Below are 20,519 nucleotides of genomic sequence, written 5' to 3' on the forward strand. Positions count from 1 at the left end.
ACGTGGCACTCCAGCAGTTCAGCTTACCATATCATTGTTGAGGGGTATACTCCCCGCCCACCGACCCCTCCCACTCCTACGTCATAAGCCGAATCAAAGGTGGTGATGAATCAGCCTACAGGAGGGAAATTGAAAATCTGGCTGAGTGCTGCCATAACAACCACCTCTTACTCAATGTCAGCAAGACCAAAGAGCTGATTATTGACTTCAGGAGGAGGAAACTAGGGGTCCATGAGCCAGTCCTCATTGGAGAATCAGAGGTGAGGTGGAGAGGATTAGCATTTTAAATTCCTTGGTGTTACTATTTCAGAGGACCTGCCCTGGCCCTAGCATGTAAATACAATTATGAAGAAAGCACGCCAGTGCCTCTACTTCCTTAGGAGTTTGCAAAGATTGGCGTGACGTCTAAAACTTTGACAAACTTCTATAAATGTGCAGTGAAGAGTATATTGACTGGCTACATCACAGATTGGTATGAAAACACCATTGTCCTTGAATGGAAAATCCTACAAAAAGAAGTGTGTATAGCCCACTTCAGCATAGATAAAGCCCTCTCCATCATTGAGCAGATCTACACAAAGCATTGTCGCAAGAAAGCAACATCCATTCTTAGGGACCCTTACCAACCAGGCCATGCTCCTTTCTTGCTGCTGCCATCAAGAAGGTGGTATAGGAGCCTCAGGACTCACATCAACCATCAGGCTCTTGAACTTCATTCAATTTCACTTGTCCCATCACTGAAATGTTCCCACAATTTATGGACTCACTTTCAAAGACTCTTCACTTCATGTTCTTGATATTTATTGCTTTTTATTTATTATTATTTCTTTGCTTTTGCATTTACACAGTTTGTTGTCTTTTGCACAATGGTAGAGCACCAAAGTTGGTGTGATCTTTCATTAATTCTTTTATAGTTATTATTCTATTATGGATTTCTTGAGTATTTCCACAAGAAAATGAATCTCAGGGTTGTATATGGTGATATAAATGTACTTAATATTTACTTTGAACTCTGAACCTTTAATTCAGATTGACAGTGGTGTCATCAGCAAACAAATATGATAGTTGTGGAAGAGATATTGGTGTCAATCCAAACTGACTGGGGTCTGCAAGGGAGGAAATCATGGATCCAGTTGCACAAGGAGGTAATGAGGCCAAGGTCTTGAAGCTTATTGATTAGTTTTGAGGGGATGACAGTATTGAATGCCAAGCTGTAGTCAATAATGAGCATCCTCATCTATGCATCTTTGGTGTCCAGATGTTCCAGGGTTCAGTAACTACCCAAAGAAATGGCATCTGCTGTGACACCTGTTGTGCTGGTAGACAAATTGGAACAGATCCAAGTTGCTTCTCAGGCGTCAGTGTCCACTATAGCACCAATTTTAGTATCATTTGGAAACTTATTACCCATGCAACTACATTCTCATCCAAGTCATTAACATAAATGAGGAGCATCAGTGGACCCAGCACTGATTCCTGTAGCACACCATTGGTCATAAGCCTCCAGTCCAAATAACAACCTTCCATTACCATGGTCTATCTCCTCCCCACCCCCCAAGTCAAATCTGTATGCATTTGGCTAGTTTCTACCAGAACCTGTGTGATCTTCCAGAATTGCCTACCATGCATTCACATGGCACAAGCACACAAATGTCTGGTGTGAATGATGGCAGGAGTATGCCAGCATCTGAACAATTCATACACTCACCAAAATCTCTTGCAGCAAAGAATATGTGGTACAAAAATGAAGAGGAAGCAAGTCATTCTTGATCCCAAGGGATTGTCTAAGAAACACAATGCTGGTAACAATTTACATTTGCATTTCAGTACAGATACATTACTGTAATAAGAAACTAGTTTAGAGTATGAAAGTTTGTATTTTATCTGTATCATCTGAGCACTGTATCTATTTAACTATTTTAAAAAAGGCTGCAAAAATTGCAAGCTTGCAGAATAAAGTAATAATAGAGACAGATTTAGAAGGGTACAAAAATTGCAAACAAATATCACAAAATAATAATAAAGAGATCTGTGAAAAACAAATTATTTTAACTATTTAAATGGTAGTCAAAGAGCAGCAATAATTGTGTTCAAGTTTTTGATATTTATTCATTTTTGAACATTTCTATTTTAAAACTGATGACCTCATATGCTTTTTCTAATGCAGAATTTGCCTTTGGCATCTTGCAATTATCTGAATTTGGTAGTAATTATCTGAGAATTTTCATCTCCTCTGCTTCTGCTGTGTATTAGGTTTGCTCCAGTTAAAAGTGGAAAACTTCATTTCTGAATTTTTGCCTACTAGTTCAACAGCTTTCTCTTTTGAAGTTTCACTGAAATAGACCAAAAGTTTAAAAAAAAACATTTATCTTATCAAAAGTTAAACAAGTATAACACTCTCATCAACATTAAGTACATCTTAGTTTCTCTTATATTAGACTTTGTGACACCAGGTCTACTAAGGATAAATTAAATAGGGGAAGAAATTACTTTGGTCTTATACTGGTAGAAAATAAATTTAAAAACAAGTGAAGATATTCTTCCTTGTTCTGGGGGCATATCTGGGACAAACATCTTCCTCTGAAAGCTGAACAATTTGCACTAACCTCATTAAAAGGAGAGGTTGTCAGCTTCAGTAAATGTCAAAAATTTAGAAATTGCCTTTTAACTTCATTTACATGGGTTAAAATTGTTATTTAACGCTGTAGTAGGATTTTAGTAGTGTAAAAACTTTAATTATTTCTTGCACCATGTTTGCTATCATGATATTTCTTGACATAAGTTGATAAGAAGGGTCATAAATTTCTTGAAAATATTCAAGATTGACCTCTGCAGCTATATGGCTGATGGCCAACAGAGATTCTGGCTGTATCTGCTACAACAATGAGACATGACGCAGATATATCATTATATGCCTACCAATACAGGACGGTTTATATAGCACTGTGCTAAAATTAAAAAAAAAATCTGTAAAGCATAGATGTTTTAAAACATAGAAGTCCTTTAGGCCCAGTTTTGTTGAGCATAAAATCGTGGGCTTTGTGCACACCAGATTCTGCAACAGTCGACCCCAAGCAAAATGCATTTATTGTGCAAAATACTACATTCTGTGCAATAATACTAGTCGCAACAGAAAAGGAAAATGAAAAGAAACTTGCCAGGCATATCAAAGCAAACAAAATTTTTAGATTAGAAGATGTTAAGTGAAATACTTAACTGGCTCTATTAACAAAGGCTGGTTCCAATGAAAATAAGGAAATGGTGAATAAGTTAACTAAATACCTAGAGGGGTTTTTGATAATTTTGGGCATTGTAAGGAGGATGTTTTCTGATATTCAGATTTATGTGATTATTGGACTGTACTTTACATTGGTCTCCTTCAGTTTTCGGCATTTTCTGCACTGGGTGGCTGATATGTTGGGACCAGACGGCATCCCAGGGTGGGTACTCGGGATGTGCATGGCACAACTCACAGGTGTGTTTACAGACATTTTCGATTTCTCCCTCTCCCAGTGTAGAGTGCCCTCCTGCTTCAAAACATCCACCATTGTCCCTGTACCTAAAAAGACCAAGGTAACATGTCTGAACAACTGGTGTCCTGTCGTACTCACCTTAATAATAAGCAAATGCTTTGAGAGGCTTGTCAACGACTACATCTGCAGCATGCTGCCACCCACACTGGCCCCCTACAATTCGCCTACTGACACAACCGATCGACAGATGACACAATAGCCACAGCTCTTCACACCGTCCTTACACACCTGGAGAAGAGGGATGCTTATGTGAGAATGCTGTTCTTCGACTACAGTTCAGCATTCAACACCATAATTCCCTCCAGGCTCTTTCTAGCTCTTCCTTCAGCTAGTCCTGATGAAGGGTCTCGGCCCGAGACATCGACTGTACCTCTTCCTAGAGATGCTGCCTGGCCTGCTGCGTTCACCAGCAACTTTGATGTGTGTTGCTTGAATTTCCAGCATCTGCAGAATTCCTCGTGTTTGTGTTGTGTAGCTGGATCCTGGACTTCCTGTCAGATTGCCAGCAGGTGGTAAGAGTGGGACCTCTCACCTCTGCCCCTCTGACCCTCAACATAGGTGCCCTTTAGGGCTGTGTACTAAGCCCCCTCCTTTACTCTCTGTATACCCATGACTGTGTCACCACCCACAGCTCCAATCTGCTAATTAAATTTACTGATGACACTACACTGATTGGCCTAATCTCAAATAATAATGAGGCAGCCTACACCTGACACAGTGGTGTCAAGAAAACAACCTTTCCCTCAATGTTGCAAAAACAAAGGAGCTGGTTATGGACTACAGAAGGAATGGAGACAGGCACCCCTATTGACATCAATGGATCTGGGTTTAAGAGGGTGAACAGCTTTAAGTTTCTTGGCATAAACATCACCGAGGATCTCACGTGGTCTGTACATACTGGCTGTGTGGTGAAAAAGGAACAACAGCACCTCTTTCACCTCAGTGGCTAAAGAAGTTTAGTATGCACCCCCAAATCTAAGAACTTTGTACAGGCGCACAATTGAGAGCATCCTGACTGCCTGGTATGGGAACTGGACTTCCCTCAATCACAGGACTCTGCAGAGAGTGGTGCGGACAGCCCAGCACATCTGTAGATGTGAACTTCTCACTATTCAAGACATTTACAAAGACAGGTGCCCAAAGGATCATTGGGAACCCGAGTCACCCCAACCACAAACTGTTCCAGCTGCTATCATCCGGGAAATGGTACCGTAGCATAAAAGCCAGGACCAACAGGCTCCGGGACAGCTTCTTCCACCAGGCCATCAGACTCATTAATTCATGCTGTCATTAATTTATTTAAAGATGCCCATGAATGAGCAATTCCAATAAAACATGAAGATTCCGACTGCACCATTAAATTTTCGGGGGTTATTTTTAATTTCAGTCAAACTCAAATAGCAGAACTGCAGTATGGTTGTTGACTGGGCAGCCAGTTTGTATTAATGATGGTATGTAGAGTAGTAAACCTGTTGACTAAGGTTGGGATTTTCTTGCTTGACTCCAGAGAATCATGCAACCAGAGTTAAATGTACTGCTAATTTGTAGAAATAAGAGGCATTCTTCAGGTAATTTAATTCTGAAGACCATAGACCCAACCTTTTTTATGCAATGGACCAATACCATTCAGCGAGGGGTCTGTGGAGCCCGGGTTGGGAGAAGTCATAGATAATTATTAAAATTTTGTGTGGTTGTAATTTGCATTGGTATTAACATTTGCAGAAAGAAGATGCAAAGTTTAAAACAACTTTATTAACTAACATTCTGATGTCTGGCAATTACTGAGCTGCAGAGTAGAAATATAAAATTATTAAATCCGCACTTACTCCATATCTGCAGAGGTTTTCATGTATTTGACTACATTTAGTGAATGTGATTCATAAACATATTTCAATATAAGTTAACAGGGCTACTAACCTAATCTTTTTTTTTCATTTTCTTGAGAATACCTGAAATAAAATCAAATTTTTCTTTAGGACAGACTATACAGTAGACAGACTAGTAAAGCATGTGGCCTTATGCTATTTCAAAAGTACTAAGGTAAAAAGGTGATGCTTTAGGAGGATGGTTAACAAAACTACTTATTAAGACCATAAGACAAAGGAGCAGAATTAGGCCATTCGGCCCATTGAGTCTGCTCCACCATTTCATCATGGCTGATTTATGATCTCTCTCACCCCCATTCTCCTGCCTTCTCCCTACAACCTTTGACATCCTTACTAAACAAGGACCTATCAGCCTCCATTTTAAATATACCCAATAACTTGGCCTCCAGAGCTGTTACCCAGACAGAATTCCACAGATTCACCATCTGCTAGCTAAAGAAATTCCTCTTCATCTCTTTTCTAATGGAATGTCTTTCTGTTCTGAGGCTGTGCACTCTGGTCCTAGACTCTTCCACTGCAGGAAGCATCCTCACCACATCCATTCTATCTAGGCCTTTCAATATTCAGATACATTTTCATAAGATTCCACCCCCCCCCATTCTTCTTAACTCCAGCAACTACAGGTCCAGAGCCATCAAACGCTCCTTATACATGAACCCTGCCATTCCTGCAATCATTCTCGTCAACCTCCTCTGGACCTTCTCCAATGGAAGCACATCCTTTCTTAGATAAGGAGCTCAAAACTGCTCACAATACTCAAAGTACTGTCAGACCATTGTCTTATAATTCCTCAGCATTACATCCTTGCTTTCATATTCTAGTTCTCCTGAAATTAATGCTAACCTTACACTTGCCTTCTCTAACACTGACTGAGCCTGCAAGGTAACCTTTAGGGAATCCTGCACGAGGACTCCCAAGACCCTTTGCATCTTTGACTTCTGAATTTTCTCCTCATTTAGAAAATAGCCTACATCTTTATTTCTTCTACTAAAGTTCATCACTTCCCTACACTGTATTCCATCTGCCACTTCTTTGCCCATTTTCCTAATATGTCTGTGTCCTTCTGCAGATTCCTTGTTTCCTGACACTACCTGTCCTTCCACCTCCTTTTGTATCATCCATGAATTTGGCCACAAAACCATTAATTCTGTCATCAAAATCATTGAGATGTAACATGAAACGAAGCAGTCCCAACACTGACCCCTGCAGGACACCACTAGTCACCAGCAGCCAACCAGATAAGGCCTCCTTTAATTCCATTCTTTGCCTTCAGTCTGCTGTTCATGCTGGTGCCTTTCCTGTAATACCATGGGCACTTGTCTTAAACTGTTGCTTAAACATTGCTGTTCTGCCATCATCCCTGCTCGTGTCCCCTTCCTATCAACTTTGGCCAGTTCCTCTCTCATGCCTCTATAGTTTCCTTTACTTCACTGTAATAGGAACACAGATTAAATCTGAATATAGATAGTGTTCAACAGTGTATTCAATTATTATTCATCTTTTGAACCACAAACTAAAATCTATTCAAGACTAACGAAATTAAAGAACTTTCAAAGTCTGTTGCCTTTAGAAATTAAATTATTTTGGTAAAAATTCGCTACACATTTGCATTTATTAGAGTACAGAGTCAATTCGGATGGTTGAAAAATTACTTTTGTAATTTTGTATCTCAACTCCATTGTCAAGAGTCCTCTTCCAACAAAACTACAACTTAAAATATATTGCATTATTAACAAAAATAAACTGAGATCTTAAAATATATTGCAGTATTAACAAAAATAAACTGATTTGTGCGGATGCTGAATTGAGCAATACTTGTTGAATTCCTTACTTTCACTAGAGGGACTCAGCAAGCTGTTATCTGAGAATAAAGCACCAAAAGAAGGCATATTTAGCAAGATCACTATTGATATTTGCCGGTATCAGAATAGATAATATATTTACCTTTCTCGTGAGGAACTGGTGTCATCCAACCTAAAGTGGAAAGATATTAAGTTGTTGGAATGGATTAATAGTTTAATTAGCTTTCAGCACTCAGATATTAAGATTTAAATAATACTGATATCCAAGACTGATTTTATTATGCCTATCATTTTACTTTTTACTTTTGCATACTCCTTAGATTATTTTCTGGGATGGCACTGAATATGATGCTACCTAAACAGTTGACCTGGTTTTGCATGGGGAGTCTCCAGTGTTTATAGAATGGACTGCAGGGTTTTGCTAAGGACACAGAGCAAATCAAATAAAATCAATTGCTAAAAAAAGGGATTGACTACTAGATACACCCTGCTCATAGATGTGGGTGAGAAGGGAATAACAAGAAGATGCAATCTGGCCTTTCTGCCAAATCTTGATTGCACTTGCTTTCGCATTGATAATTGCACTTTCCAGATATCATAAATTTACAAAGAAAATGGAACTACTACTATTTCTAGAAACAGCACAATATTTATTTCCTAATTGGTTTTATGTCCCAATTCCATCCCCACTTTTCTCACAATGGTTACATCAAAGCAATTGGATTGGTTAGTAAGCTACATTTTTCCTTTGACAGCCAAAAACAACATTCTGAAATCAAAATATAACTTCTACATTGTTGACATTTATTGTCAGTGTAAAGTTTCATTACTGACAAAAAGTGATAACTTTTTAGGGTATTTTAATTTATTTTTTTCATTAATCCCAAAATATGTGAATAATCAGCAAACAGATAGAAAGTACATGAATGAGATGCCATCCAGTGGCAACTCTTCAAACAACTTATAAACAAGTTCTGTGATCCATCAGTCTACATGTCTTCCCTGGATATCAAGCAGGTTCAGTTTAACAGAAAATGCTGGTGAATGCAACAGGCCAGGCAGCATCTGTAGGAAGAGGTACAGTCGACGTTTCAGGCCAAGACCCTTCGTCACGTCTAACGAAGGGTCTCGGCCCGAAACGTCGACTGTACCTCTTCCTACTGATGCTACCTGGCCTGCTGCATTCACCAGCACTTTTTGTGTGTGTTGCTTGAATTCCAGCATCTGCAGATTTCCTCGTGTTTCAGTTTAACAGATGTCCATTGGTCAGAAACACACAATAATCACTCAATATGGTAACCATACCTCCATAATACAGTATTGCAATGAATGCCATCAAAAGTACATCAGACTGAAAAGAAAGAATAGTTACTGAAAGTAGAGAGGGAGAGGAAAATAGTTCTATCTTTCACTGGAATGGGTGTATGCATGTACAATGGCAATAAAAAGTATTAACACCCCCCCCCACCCTTGGAAGTTTTCATGTTTTATTGTTTTACAACATTGAATCTCAGTGAATTTAGTTTGGCTTTTTTGACTCTGATCAACAGAAAAAAACCTTCATGCCAAAGTGAAAACAGATCTTTACAAAATGATCTAAATTAATTACAAATATAAACCACAAAATAATTGATTATATACTCCCCCCCCCCCCTTAAGTTAGTATTTAGAAGATGCACCTTTGGCAGCAATTATAGCCTTGAGTTTGTGTGGATAGGTCTCTATCAGCTTTGCACATCTGGACACAGCAATTTTTCCCCATTTTTCTTTACAAAACTACTTAAGTTCTGTGAATGAACAGCCTCTTTTCAAATCCAGCCACAAATTCTCAATTGGATTGAGGTCTGGACTCTGACTTGGCCACTCCAAGACATTAACTTTCATGTTTTTAAGCCATTCTAGTGTAGTTTTGGCTTTATGTTTGGGATCATAGCAGACATCCTACCTCTCCTGGAAGTTCCGGGAGTCTCCCGCATATTGATAGCGGCTACCCGATGACCGCAAATTATATACAATATCCCGGAAATTGATTTTTTTGAGAGCCAGCGAGTGAGAGGGAGAGAGAGAGAGAGCGAGTGACAGATGTAGCGAGAGAGCATCCTGATTGGTCTCTCTTTATGCTAAATAGACCTATCAGTTTTCTCTGTGGAAGGCTTTACAGACGACCTCTCTCTCTTTTTCATTGCCCTTCAGTTCAGTTTAGTGTCCTGCAGCGCCATGGCAAAGTGTTCCAAAAAAAGAAAATATAAAATGTACCACCCCAGACTACACTAAAGTGTACCCCTGCCTAATAGGGGTCAAGAATAATGACAGTGTTGCTCGCTGCACTGTTTGCAACAGTGACTTTTCTATTGCCCATGGGGTTAAAATGACTGTGAAAGACATGTTGAGGTGAGTTTAACAGGTGTCATTCATTCACTCGCATAGCTAACATTATTTAAACTGGCTAGCTAGCTGCTTAGGAGCTACTCTATTGATGTCCTATGTGATGAGGCCAAACTCCCTGTAGACTTGCTTAAAGTTGTAATAGGATAAAACAATGACTCAATGATAATATAATTGTGAATCTGATTGTCTTGCAAAATTAACAAATTCATTGACACAGACTGCTATGATGTTGAGACTTCCGGCAAAATGCTCAAATCTGCCAAGCAAGCCACATCACAGTACAAGGAAAGTTTGCAAAAGAAATAGAAAAGCTATTTGCATTAGCATTTAGCTATTAGCATTGAGACTGCCAACAAAATACTCAACAAGGAATATATATGTGTAAATATTTTCAATATGTGATCAAATAAATTGTTGTGTTCTTTCATAATTAAATGTCCTGTATACATACACCATTGGAGGTCAACTGGGGAGGGGGGATATGGGGTTGTGGGGGATGGGGGTGGTGGTGCTACCTCCCTGAAATGAGTTTTTGCAGGGTGGGATGTCTGTCATAGTCTTGCTGGAAAACAAATCTTCTCCCAAGTCGCAGTTCTCTTGCAGACTGCATCAAGTTTTCCTCCAAGATTTCTCTGTATTTCACTGCATTCATTTTACCCTCTACCTTCACAAGCTTTCCGGGGCCTGCTGCAGTGAAGCATCCCCACAGCATGATGCTACCATTGCCATGCTTCACAGTAAGGATGATGTGTTTTTGATGTGCGGTATTTGGCTTATTTCAAACATAGCATTTAGTCTGATGGCCAGAAAGCTCAATTTTGGTTTCATCAGACCATAGAACCCTCTTTCAGCTGACTTCAGAGTCTCCCACATGCCTTCTGGCAAACTCAAGCTGAGATTTCATGTGAGTTTTTTTTCAACAATGGCTTTTGCTTTGCCATTCTCCCATAAACCTGTGACTGGTGAAGCACCCAGGCAACTATTATATGTGCAATCTCTCCCATCTCAGCCACTGTAGCATGTAATTCCTCCAGAGTTGGGTTTGGTGGCCTTCCTCACTAGTCCCACATGCCTCCTGGCAAACTCTAGCCAAGATTTCATGTGAGTTTTTTTTCAACAGTGGCTTTCTCTTTGCCACTCTCCCATAAAGCTGAAATTGGTAAAGCACCTGGACAACAGTTGTTGTATGCGCAGTCTCTTCCATCTCAGCATCTCAAGCTTGTAACTTCTCCAAAGTTATAGATCTCTTGGTGGCTTCCCTCATGAGTCCCCTTCTTGCATGGTCACTCAGTTTTTGAGGATGGCCGGCTCTAGGCAGATTTACAGCTCTGCAATATTCTTTCCATTTATTGATGACTGATTTAACTGTACTCGAAGGGATATTCAGTGACCTAGAAATTTTCTTGTATCCATCTCCTGACTCGTACTTTCCAATAACCTTTTTGTGGAGTTGCTTGGAACATTCTTCGTCTTCATGGTGTAGTTTTACCCAGGATACTGACTCACCAGCAGTTGGACCTTCCAGATATAGGTGTATTTATACTGCAATCAATTGAAACACCTTGACTGCACACAAGTCTCCAAAAACAGATTTCCAATTAACTAATTATGTGACTTCTAAAACCAATTGGCTACACCAGTGATGATTTGATGTGTCATATTATGGGGGTGGAGGTGAATACTTATCAATTATTTTGTGTTTTATATTTGTAATTAATTTAGATCACTTTGTAGAGATCTATTTTCACTTTGACATGAAAGAATATTTTTCTGTCGATCATTGTCAAAAAAAAAGCCAAATTAAATCCACTGTGATTCAATGTTGTAAAACAATATAACATGAAAACTTCCAAGGGGGGTGAATACTTCTTATAGGCACTGTACATTAGATTTTTGGATTTAATAATATTATGGGAGTTTATTTGTATGTATGGCTGTCCATAAGTTGGGCACCCACTACACAGGGGCAGTCTGTACTCAGTTAGATCTTGCCTTGACCCAAGTATGAACCTAATTACTGGTTGCCAGAGACAAAAGAATACTAGATAAATTGCCTGACCACATGAAGCCAGGGAGGTAATGGAATATTCACCTTTTACTAGAACGTATGCGGCTTCAATACCAATACAGAGAACAGATTGGCGTTCTTCTACTACAGCTCATTCTCCACTCACTCTGCCTTAAGTGCACAGAGGGTGCTGTGCTAGAATCTAATACAGAAGCTTACATCAACAGCAACTCCCAGCTGTACTGTATATCAAAGTCAGACATGTTGTTGAAATAACGTCTAAGTTCTCCAGTTCCCATACCCCACACTGATTTGTCAATATCTACTAATCTTTTTTGTTTTCTCAGTCCATATTCTGAAAGTATCTAATTAATACCATCTTGTAAATATCATTCCTTCAAGGCAACTGACTCTTCAGCTACATACTGAGAATACATTTTTATGTATGGATTCAACTTAACTTACCCTTGTTCCTATACATTTGTTGCTTGCATAAACATCAAAAAGCTATTTACCATTGGTCTCATTGAGGGTGATCTCCTGTCTTCTTTAGATTATGAGGACACTCAGTCCTCATTTATTGTCATTTAGAAATGCATGCATTAAGAAATGATACAATGTTCCTCCAGAGTGATATCACAAAAAAAACAGGACAAACCAAAGACTAACACTGACAAAACCACATAATTATAACATATAGTTACAACAATGCAAAGCAATACCATAATATGATAAAGAGCAGACCATGGGCACGGTAAAAAGAAACTCAAAGTCCCAATCGACTCCCGATAGTCCCCGATAGCAGGCGGCAAAAGGAGAAACTCTCCCTGCCATAACCCTCCAGGCACCGACAACTGCCGATGCATTGGAAGCACCCGACCACAGCCGACACTGAGTCCATCCATCCAAAAACTTCGAGCCTCCGACCAGCCCCTCCAATACAGCCTCCCGAGCGCTATCCTCAGCTGAGCGCCTTTGACCCTGCCCCGGCCGCCGAAACAAGCAAAGCCAAGGACTCAGGGTCTTCTCCTCTGGAGATTCCAGTCCACACAGTAGCAACAGCAGCAAAGCGGGCATTTCAGAAGTTTCTCCAGATGTTCCTCTGTGCTCTCTCCCGTCTGTCTCCATCAAGTCAGGATTGTGCACGGCACCCTAGTTGACAGATAACAGACATCACCGGAGTTGCTGCACGCGCTGCGTCGCGCCACCATCTTCTCCTCCTCCTCCTGCGGTCGATCCACCAGAGCCTTTTTCTTACTTATCACTAATGAGTGTCACACTGCAGTTGTGCTATATAACTCCAGCTTATTTCTACATAGCACTTAAAAGACCATAAGACCACAAGATGTAGGAGCAGAATTAGACCATTTGAGTCACCAAGTCTGTTCTACCATTTAATCGTGGCTACTTTTTAAAACCCATTGATAATCAGAATCAGAATCAGGTTTATTATCACTCGCACATGTCATGAAATTTCTTGTTCTGTGGCAGCAGTATAGTGCAAGATATAAAAAAAATTACAATATGACTGCTAAACAAGATAAGAACAGGAAAGAGGAGATATTTCTTTCGACTGAGGGTGATGAATCTCTGGAATGGCAGAGCAGATTTTATAGGCCAAATGACCTCGTTCTGCTCCCATGGCTAAAGGTCTAAATACATCCAATGGCAGTCTGCACAGTCTTCCGTGGCAAGGGATTCCACAGATTCACCACTCTCTGCCTGACAAAATTCCTCCTCATCTCAATTTTAAAGCAATATCCTTTTACTCTGATACTTCCTCTCAAATCCTAGAGACTGCTATTAATGGACATATTCTTAATTTCCACTCTATTCATGCCTTTCAGTTTCTGTAGGTTTCAACAAAATCTCTCTTCATTCTTCTTCTATTCTTCAATAGGTTTCAATGCGACCCCTCCTCATTCTTCTAAACTCCACCAAGTCCAGGCCCAAACACTCCACAGACGTTAAGACTTTCATTCCTAAGATCATTCCCTCCAGGGCTAGTATATTTCTCCTTAGATACAAGTCCCAAAATTGCTCCTAATATTCCAAATACGGTCTGACCAATGCCTTGTAAAGTCTAAGCAGTACATCCCTGCTTTTATAAACTCGGTCTGCGAATTGTAGCGCAAATGAAACTAATAATTTTAATTTACTGGAATAATCACAAATCCATCAATTATGGATCAAAGCAAATATTAGATTGGTACTGTTATAAAATAACTTATCCAATATTATTTATTTCAGGACAACATGTTGCCACCCAGTGGATATTCTTAAGAATTGCAATTTTCATTTCTACATTGATAGTTCCCAAATCGGAAAGTGAAACACGACCATTTATTCTGGCCATGTGACAGCAATATCAGATGAGGGAGTAGAGTTTAGCCAGGATATCAGGGCATTTCTTTCTTCTTTCTCATGTTTAGATTCATCACAATAGGTAGATGGGGATCAATTTATTTTCAAAGGGCAGTTGTTTTTTTTGCAAATTATTCTGCACAATTTTACAATGAACATAATGATCCACTTCTGACTACATAGCACATTAGGGAACTCTCATCCACTGCCACTGTATATCATGAATAATAACTTCCCAAAATGTGGCTGCAAAATATAAGCTTTTATACCTGTAACAGTTCCTCAGCACAAATATTAAATATTTGAGGACTGTAATATCTTTCTAAATACCATATTTTCATTTGTCCATTTCAACATCTAAAGTGGGAAATCCTTCTATGCCATAAAGAAAAGGCATATATAGCATGCTCGTAATCTTAACTACTAGTTTAAATATTCACTCCTCCATCTGCACACCAAGGCTGCTCAGTGTACCATCTATAAAATGTACCGTTATTGCTTTCCTAGGCTACTCTAATGGTACCTGCAATCTCAACCATCAAGAAGGATCAAGCTTGTTGAAATACCGCCATTTGTACGTTCGTCTTCAAATCACACACCATCCTTACTTGTAAATATTGTGACACTCTGGGGGGGGGGATGCTGGGTCAACAGCCCACCCCTACATTTCTAATGACCGGTACCGTTTATTGTTCTTGTGTTAAAATGCTTTTGTGGGATTATGGTGGGAAATTCCAGTTCATTAATGGTTACATTTTAGCTTGGGTTACACAGTTATTTGCGTCTGTATTTATGGGTCACCCTAACCAGGGTGTGTGATGGTCACCTTCCCTGTGTGATTTTAAAAATGCAAACAACAGGAATTCTGCAGATGCTGGAAATTCAAGCAACACACATAAAAGTTGCTGGTGAACGCAGCAGGCCAGGCAGCATCTATAGGAAAAGGTGCAGTCGACGTTTCAGGCCGAGACCCTTCGTCAGGACTAACTGAAGGAAGAGCGAATAAGGGATTTGAAAGTTGGAGGGGGAAGGGGAGATCCAAAATGATAAGAGAAGACAGGAGGGGGAGGGATGGAGCCAAGAGCTGGACAGATGATTGGCAAAAGGGATACGAGAGGATCATGGGTCAGGAGGTCCGGGAAGAAAGGCAGGCGGGGGGGGGGAACCCAGAGGATGGGCAAGGGGTATATTCAGAGGGACAGAGGGAGAAAAAGGAGAGTAGAGAGGAAGAGAGTGGCCACACATTTTAATTCCACATCCCATTCCCATTCTGACATGTCTGTCCACGGCCTCCTCTACTGTAAAGATGAAGCCACACTCAGGTTGGAGGAACAACACCTTATATTCCGTCTGGGTAGCCTCCAACCTGATGGCATGAACATTGACTTCTCTAACTTCCGCTAAGGCCCCACCTCCCCCTCGTACCCCATCTGTTACTTATTTTTATACATACATTCTTTCACTCTCCTTTTTCTCCCTCTGTCCCTCTGAATATACCCCTTGCCCATCCTCTGGGTTCCCCCCACCCCTTGTCTTTCTTCCCGGACCCCCTGTCCCATGATCCTCTCGTATCCCTTTTCCCTATCACCCATCCAGCTCTTGGCTCCATCCCTCCCCCTCCTGTCTTCTCCTATCACTTGGATCTCCCCCTCCCCCTCCAACTTTCAAATCCCTTACTCACTCTTCCTTCAGTTAGTCCTGATGAAGGGTCTTGGCCTGAAACGTCAACTGCACCTCTTCCTAGAGATGCTGCCTGGCCTGCTGCGTTCACCAGCAACTTTTATGTGTGTTGCCTGTCTGTGTGATTCTGGTTGGGTTCACTCTCTGGGTCATGTGCCCGGTCTGTTTTGTCTATCACAATAAAACGGTTGTTCAGTTCAATGTGCTTCCTCATCTGTCATTATGGATCAAATGAAAACCACACTGGTGTCAGGAGAGGGATGCGAGATCGATGATGAGATTGAAGAGCTATGATGTCGGATAGAGTGCCTTAAGACCCGGGGAATAAGATGAGGGAACGAGCAGAATGCCTCCCCTGCAACCGCAGGCAGGGCTCATGAAGACAAGATCCGAAGGGAGGACCTGGGAACAGAGCATTGTGCCTTTCCAGGGAGCCCCAACGGAGTGAGCGTACCCAGGCTCTCCAACCCAGGGGGTATAACAGTGCACATCTCTTGCCTCTGTAGCGACCTGCACTGGGGAGCCCAAGACGCCGTAGCCATGGGAGGATGGGCACCTGGCAAATGCCGCCGGAGCAAGAGGAAGATCAAAGAGCCTCAACGATTTGTGCCTCAAGGTCTACCCTGAAGCTCCCCAGATACAACGGTACCAGCCGCCTGGAGCCTTATCTGGTGCCATATAACACAACGGGTGGAGCCCCACCAAGACAACAGTGCACCTTGCACTGGCACTGCCGGAAGATACCCTGTAGGCCCTCCTCAACCTAACGCTGGCAGAGCTGTGGCGCTGGAGTGGCATTTCGAGCAGAGCCCATTGGTGGAAGCCATGAGGGAAGAACTGTGCAGCAGATGGTGCCGTATGAGAGTAAGTCTGCCGGCCCAGGCAGCTGATCTTCACCACTGTGCTCGACATGGCTACCACCAGTTCCCTCCCGTGGCCCAGAAAGAGCTTGCCCTCCACGCCTTTGTAAAGGTGCTGACGCATGTTCACCTGATATCACCATTTTCGCTGGACGAGGTGCTGGCTGAGGCAGAGAGGGCAGAAGCAATTTTAGCTCCCCAAGATGTTCCAGCATCGCCCCGCACACCGCAAGCCCAGGCTTGTGTCACTGAGGTGGAAGAAGAAACTGAGGAGAAGGAGCCCGTGAGACAGGTCTAACCAGTGCCACGCTGACCCCGCTGGCGGCCACAAAACAATCTCTGCTACTGGTGCAGTGAGGCAGGACATTTGGCCTGGGACTGCCCTGCACCGGCACCACGCCACAGCTCAGAGCAACCATCGGGAAACGCTAATCGGGCAGCGCCACCCAAATCCTCCAGCAGAACCCCTCCATTGTCGCCCCTCCGGGTGGGCCGTTTGGGTGAAGAGCAAGGCTTATACATGAACTTCTTGGTGGAGGGCATCAGATGCCATGCGTTGGTGCATACGGGGTCAACCATCACTATCATCTGTCTCGGTGTACTCCCCAATGCGGACCAGCCATCCTTGCCTAGGTGGACAATGACAGCAGTCCAGTCGGCTACGGTCACTGGTGACTGTGTAGCGATGCGAGGAAAGAAGAGGCTGCGCATCGCAGTGGGGAAAACGCAGTGGAGCACAAGGTGTGGCTTGCCAACATCCAAGAGTCCTACATCATTGGCCTGGACCTGCAGTCTGTGTGGATGTGTCAGGTACAACACTCTACCTCCGAGCTGAAGCCGTGGCTCTCCAGCCGGGCAGTTCCAGGGAGCGGTCCCGGAGGGGGCAGCAACCATCACCGGTTTCACAGCAGTGCAGCACACCCGGCAGTGGCCCAACGCAACACAGCTGAACCATGGGCAAGTAACAGTGATGGCACTTCAGGTGACAGCCAGCGACGCCCCCCCCCCCCCACCACTACGGACCACGAGCAGTTCCACAGTGAACAAGTGAGCGATTCTGTGCTGGCCCATGTAAGGTGTTGGCTGAGTGTGGACGATGGCTGGACCCAAAGACCAAAGCCCTACACTCACAGTGGAGAACACTGGAGGTCCACGACGGGTTGCTGTTCTGGCGGTGGCAGTTGTCCGATGGTGACAGACTCTGTCAGCTGGTGGTCCCCCGGGGGCTCCACGCCACAGTTCTGCGATTGGTGCACGGTCGGGTGGAGGCCGGCCATTTCGGAGTTGCAAAGACTTTGGGCAGGCTGCGTGAACGCTCCTACTGGCCTGGGTACAGACAGGATATGGAGCTATTCGTGCACGGCTGCAACACTTGCAAGTCCCAGAAGGGGCCGAGCTGCCAGTCTAGGGTGCCAATGCAGCACCACATGGTGGGGGCCCCAGTATAGGTCTACTGCCCTTCCTGGAAGAAGGGACTATCCCTCAGGGTTGGAAGCCACTGGAATGGTGCTCAACCGCATCGCCAATGTGGTATATTGGGTGCGGTTGCCTGAGCGGTGGAAGGCAGTTGTGCTGCACCGGGACCGGCTGGAACCCACTTGTTCTGGTGGACAGAGCATAGATGTTTGGCAAAACAGTCTCCCAATCTACGTTGGGGTTTCATCGATACACAAGAAGCCATAGCGGGAGCACCAAACACAGTATATAACCCCCAACAGACTCACAGGTGAAGTGTCGCCTCACCTGGAAAGACTGTTTGGGGCCATGAATGGTAGTGATGGAGGAGGTATAGGGGAAGGTATAGCAGTTGTTCCACTTGCAAGGATAAGTGCCAGGAGGGAGATCAGTGGGAAGGACGAATGGACAAGGGAGTTGTGTAGGGAGCAATCCCTGTGGAAAGCAGGAAGTGTGGGGGGGTGGCGGCAGGAGGGAAAGATGTGTTTGGTGGTGGGATCCAGTTGGAGCTGGTGGACATTTTGGAGAATTATGTGCTGGACGCAGAGGCTGGTGGGGTGGTAGGTGAGGACAAGAGGAACCCTATCCCTGGTAGCGTGGCAGGAGGATGGGGTAAGAGCAGACATGTGTGAAATGGAAGAGGGCTGGTTGAGGGCAGTGTTGACGGTGGAGGAAGGGAAGCCCCTTTCTTTGAAAAAGCAGGACATCTGCTTCGTTCTAGAATGAAAAGCCTCATCCTGAGAGCAGATGCAGTGGAGACAGAGGAATTGAGAAAAGGAGTAGCGTTTTTACAAGTAGCAGGGAGGAATGAGGTATAGTCCAGGTAGCTGTGGGAGCTGATTGGATTATAATAGACATAGGTGGATAAGCTGTCTCCGGAGACAGAGGCAGTGAGATCGAGAAAGGGAAGGGAAGAGTCAGAAGTGGACCAGTTGAATTTGAGGGCAGGGTGGAAGAATTTCTAAACCTAGATGAAATTTTAAACAAAAATCACATTTCTTTCCCTCAGTCTCCTCTGTATTTCTGACTTCTGCCTAACTCACATAGTAATAAATAGTTCATTAACTCAAAGACCAAAAGTAATACTGTTTATTTTGGCAGTTTCCAAAAGTGCTGCAGTAAACACACTTTTGCAATGGTAAAACTAATAAGGTTTTTGATTTTTTTGGGTGTAATCATTAAACTTAGCTGTCTGAAACTCTGGAACCACTGAAGCTTTAATTTTCAATTACATGAATGGGAATTGTCTACTTTTTCTGAACAAGTGTTCCTTGTTAATTTACTAAGGAGGAAAGATCATGGAAGAAAAGGAAGGAGGTGGGGAACCAAAAGAGGTTCAGGGCACCATTCATAGCCCCAAACAGTCCTTCCAAGTGAGACAACACTTCGCACGAGAGCTTGTTAGGGTCAACTATTGTGGTGGTTCTCCTGGTGCGACCTCTTCTACATTGATAAGACCAAATACAGACTGGGGGACTGGTTCGTTGAGCATATTCACTCTGTCTGCCACAAAAGGTAGGATCTCCTGGTGGCTACCCATTTTAATTCAATTTCTGACATCATGAGGCCACATTCAGATTAGAAGAGCCTCATATTTCTTCTATCTTTCAATAATTACTAACCCCTCATCCCTTGTCTCTTTTTCCATTCCCTATTTTGGTTACCCTCTCACTCCTTCTCTTATCATCTGCCCATCATCTCCCTCTGGATCCCTTCCTCCTTCCTTTTCTTCCATGGCCCATTGTCCTTTCCTATTAGAATCCTTCTTTTCAGCCCTGTTCCTCTTCTACCTATCACACCTCAGCTCCTTACTTCATCTCATCTCTCCCACCCACCCAACCTTCCCCCTCACCCGGTCTCCCCCATCACCTGCCAGTTTATACTTCCTCCCCTCCTCCCACCTTCTTATCCTGGCTTCTCCCCACTTTCTTCCCAGTCCTTTTTTTTAAGCGTGTTGTATCGTCTTGTCTGGCACGTGGTGTCAGGATTAACTGGGTCACATTATGAACGTTCCTGACTCGACCCTTGTATTTTTTACGAGGCCAAGTGGCTAGCTCGACACTCAACCCAGCAAGGGCGTGCTCAGGGGTGGCCTGACCTGGATTTGATCTCGGGAACCTTCACTCCGGAGTCCAGCGCTGATCTCACTGCGCCACCAACCGGCCACTTTCCAGTCCTGATGAAGGGACTTAGCCCAAAACGTTGACTCTTTAAGCCTGATTTATACTTCTGCGTCAACATGTCGCCATAAGTACTGCGTCGCCGCAAACCCTACGCAAAGCCAACGCAGAACCTTACGCGAAAGCCTGCGTTGCTGCGAAGCGCACCTCTCCCAAAATGTAACCGCGCGTCACAGCAACGCAGAACGCAACAGCTGTGATTGGTCCGCTTGGTAGCATCACATTTCCTCCTACGCTGCAGTAGCTTCCCATTGGGCAACTGAAGGGCAGGGAAGGAACTCTGGCTGCAATGCTTTCCATAAAGCTTTACAGACCTCGAAATTATGGAGGACATATTTTGCTTTTACAAAAACAAACGCTCGC

The 20,519-nt window shown here is 43.1% G+C and overlaps 1 protein-coding gene across 1 annotated transcript in view; it reads right to left on the reverse strand.

Moving 5' to 3' along the window:
- Positions 1–2,146: 2,146 nt before the first annotated feature.
- The window catches only part of LOC140195700 (leucine-rich repeat-containing protein 72), a 45,491-nt gene continuing 27,118 nt past the window's right edge, over positions 2,147–20,519 (reverse strand). Inside the window, 3 exon segments of the mRNA XM_072254412.1 lie at positions 2,147–2,333; positions 5,451–5,482; positions 7,364–7,393. Coding sequence (XP_072110513.1) covers positions 5,451–5,482; positions 7,364–7,393 — 62 coding nt within the window. The 3' untranslated portion in view covers positions 2,147–2,333.

The sequence above is a fragment of the Mobula birostris genome, chromosome 3 (genome assembly GCF_030028105.1).
Source record: "Mobula birostris isolate sMobBir1 chromosome 3, sMobBir1.hap1, whole genome shotgun sequence".
Taxonomy (NCBI): Eukaryota; Metazoa; Chordata; class Chondrichthyes; order Myliobatiformes; family Myliobatidae; genus Mobula; species Mobula birostris.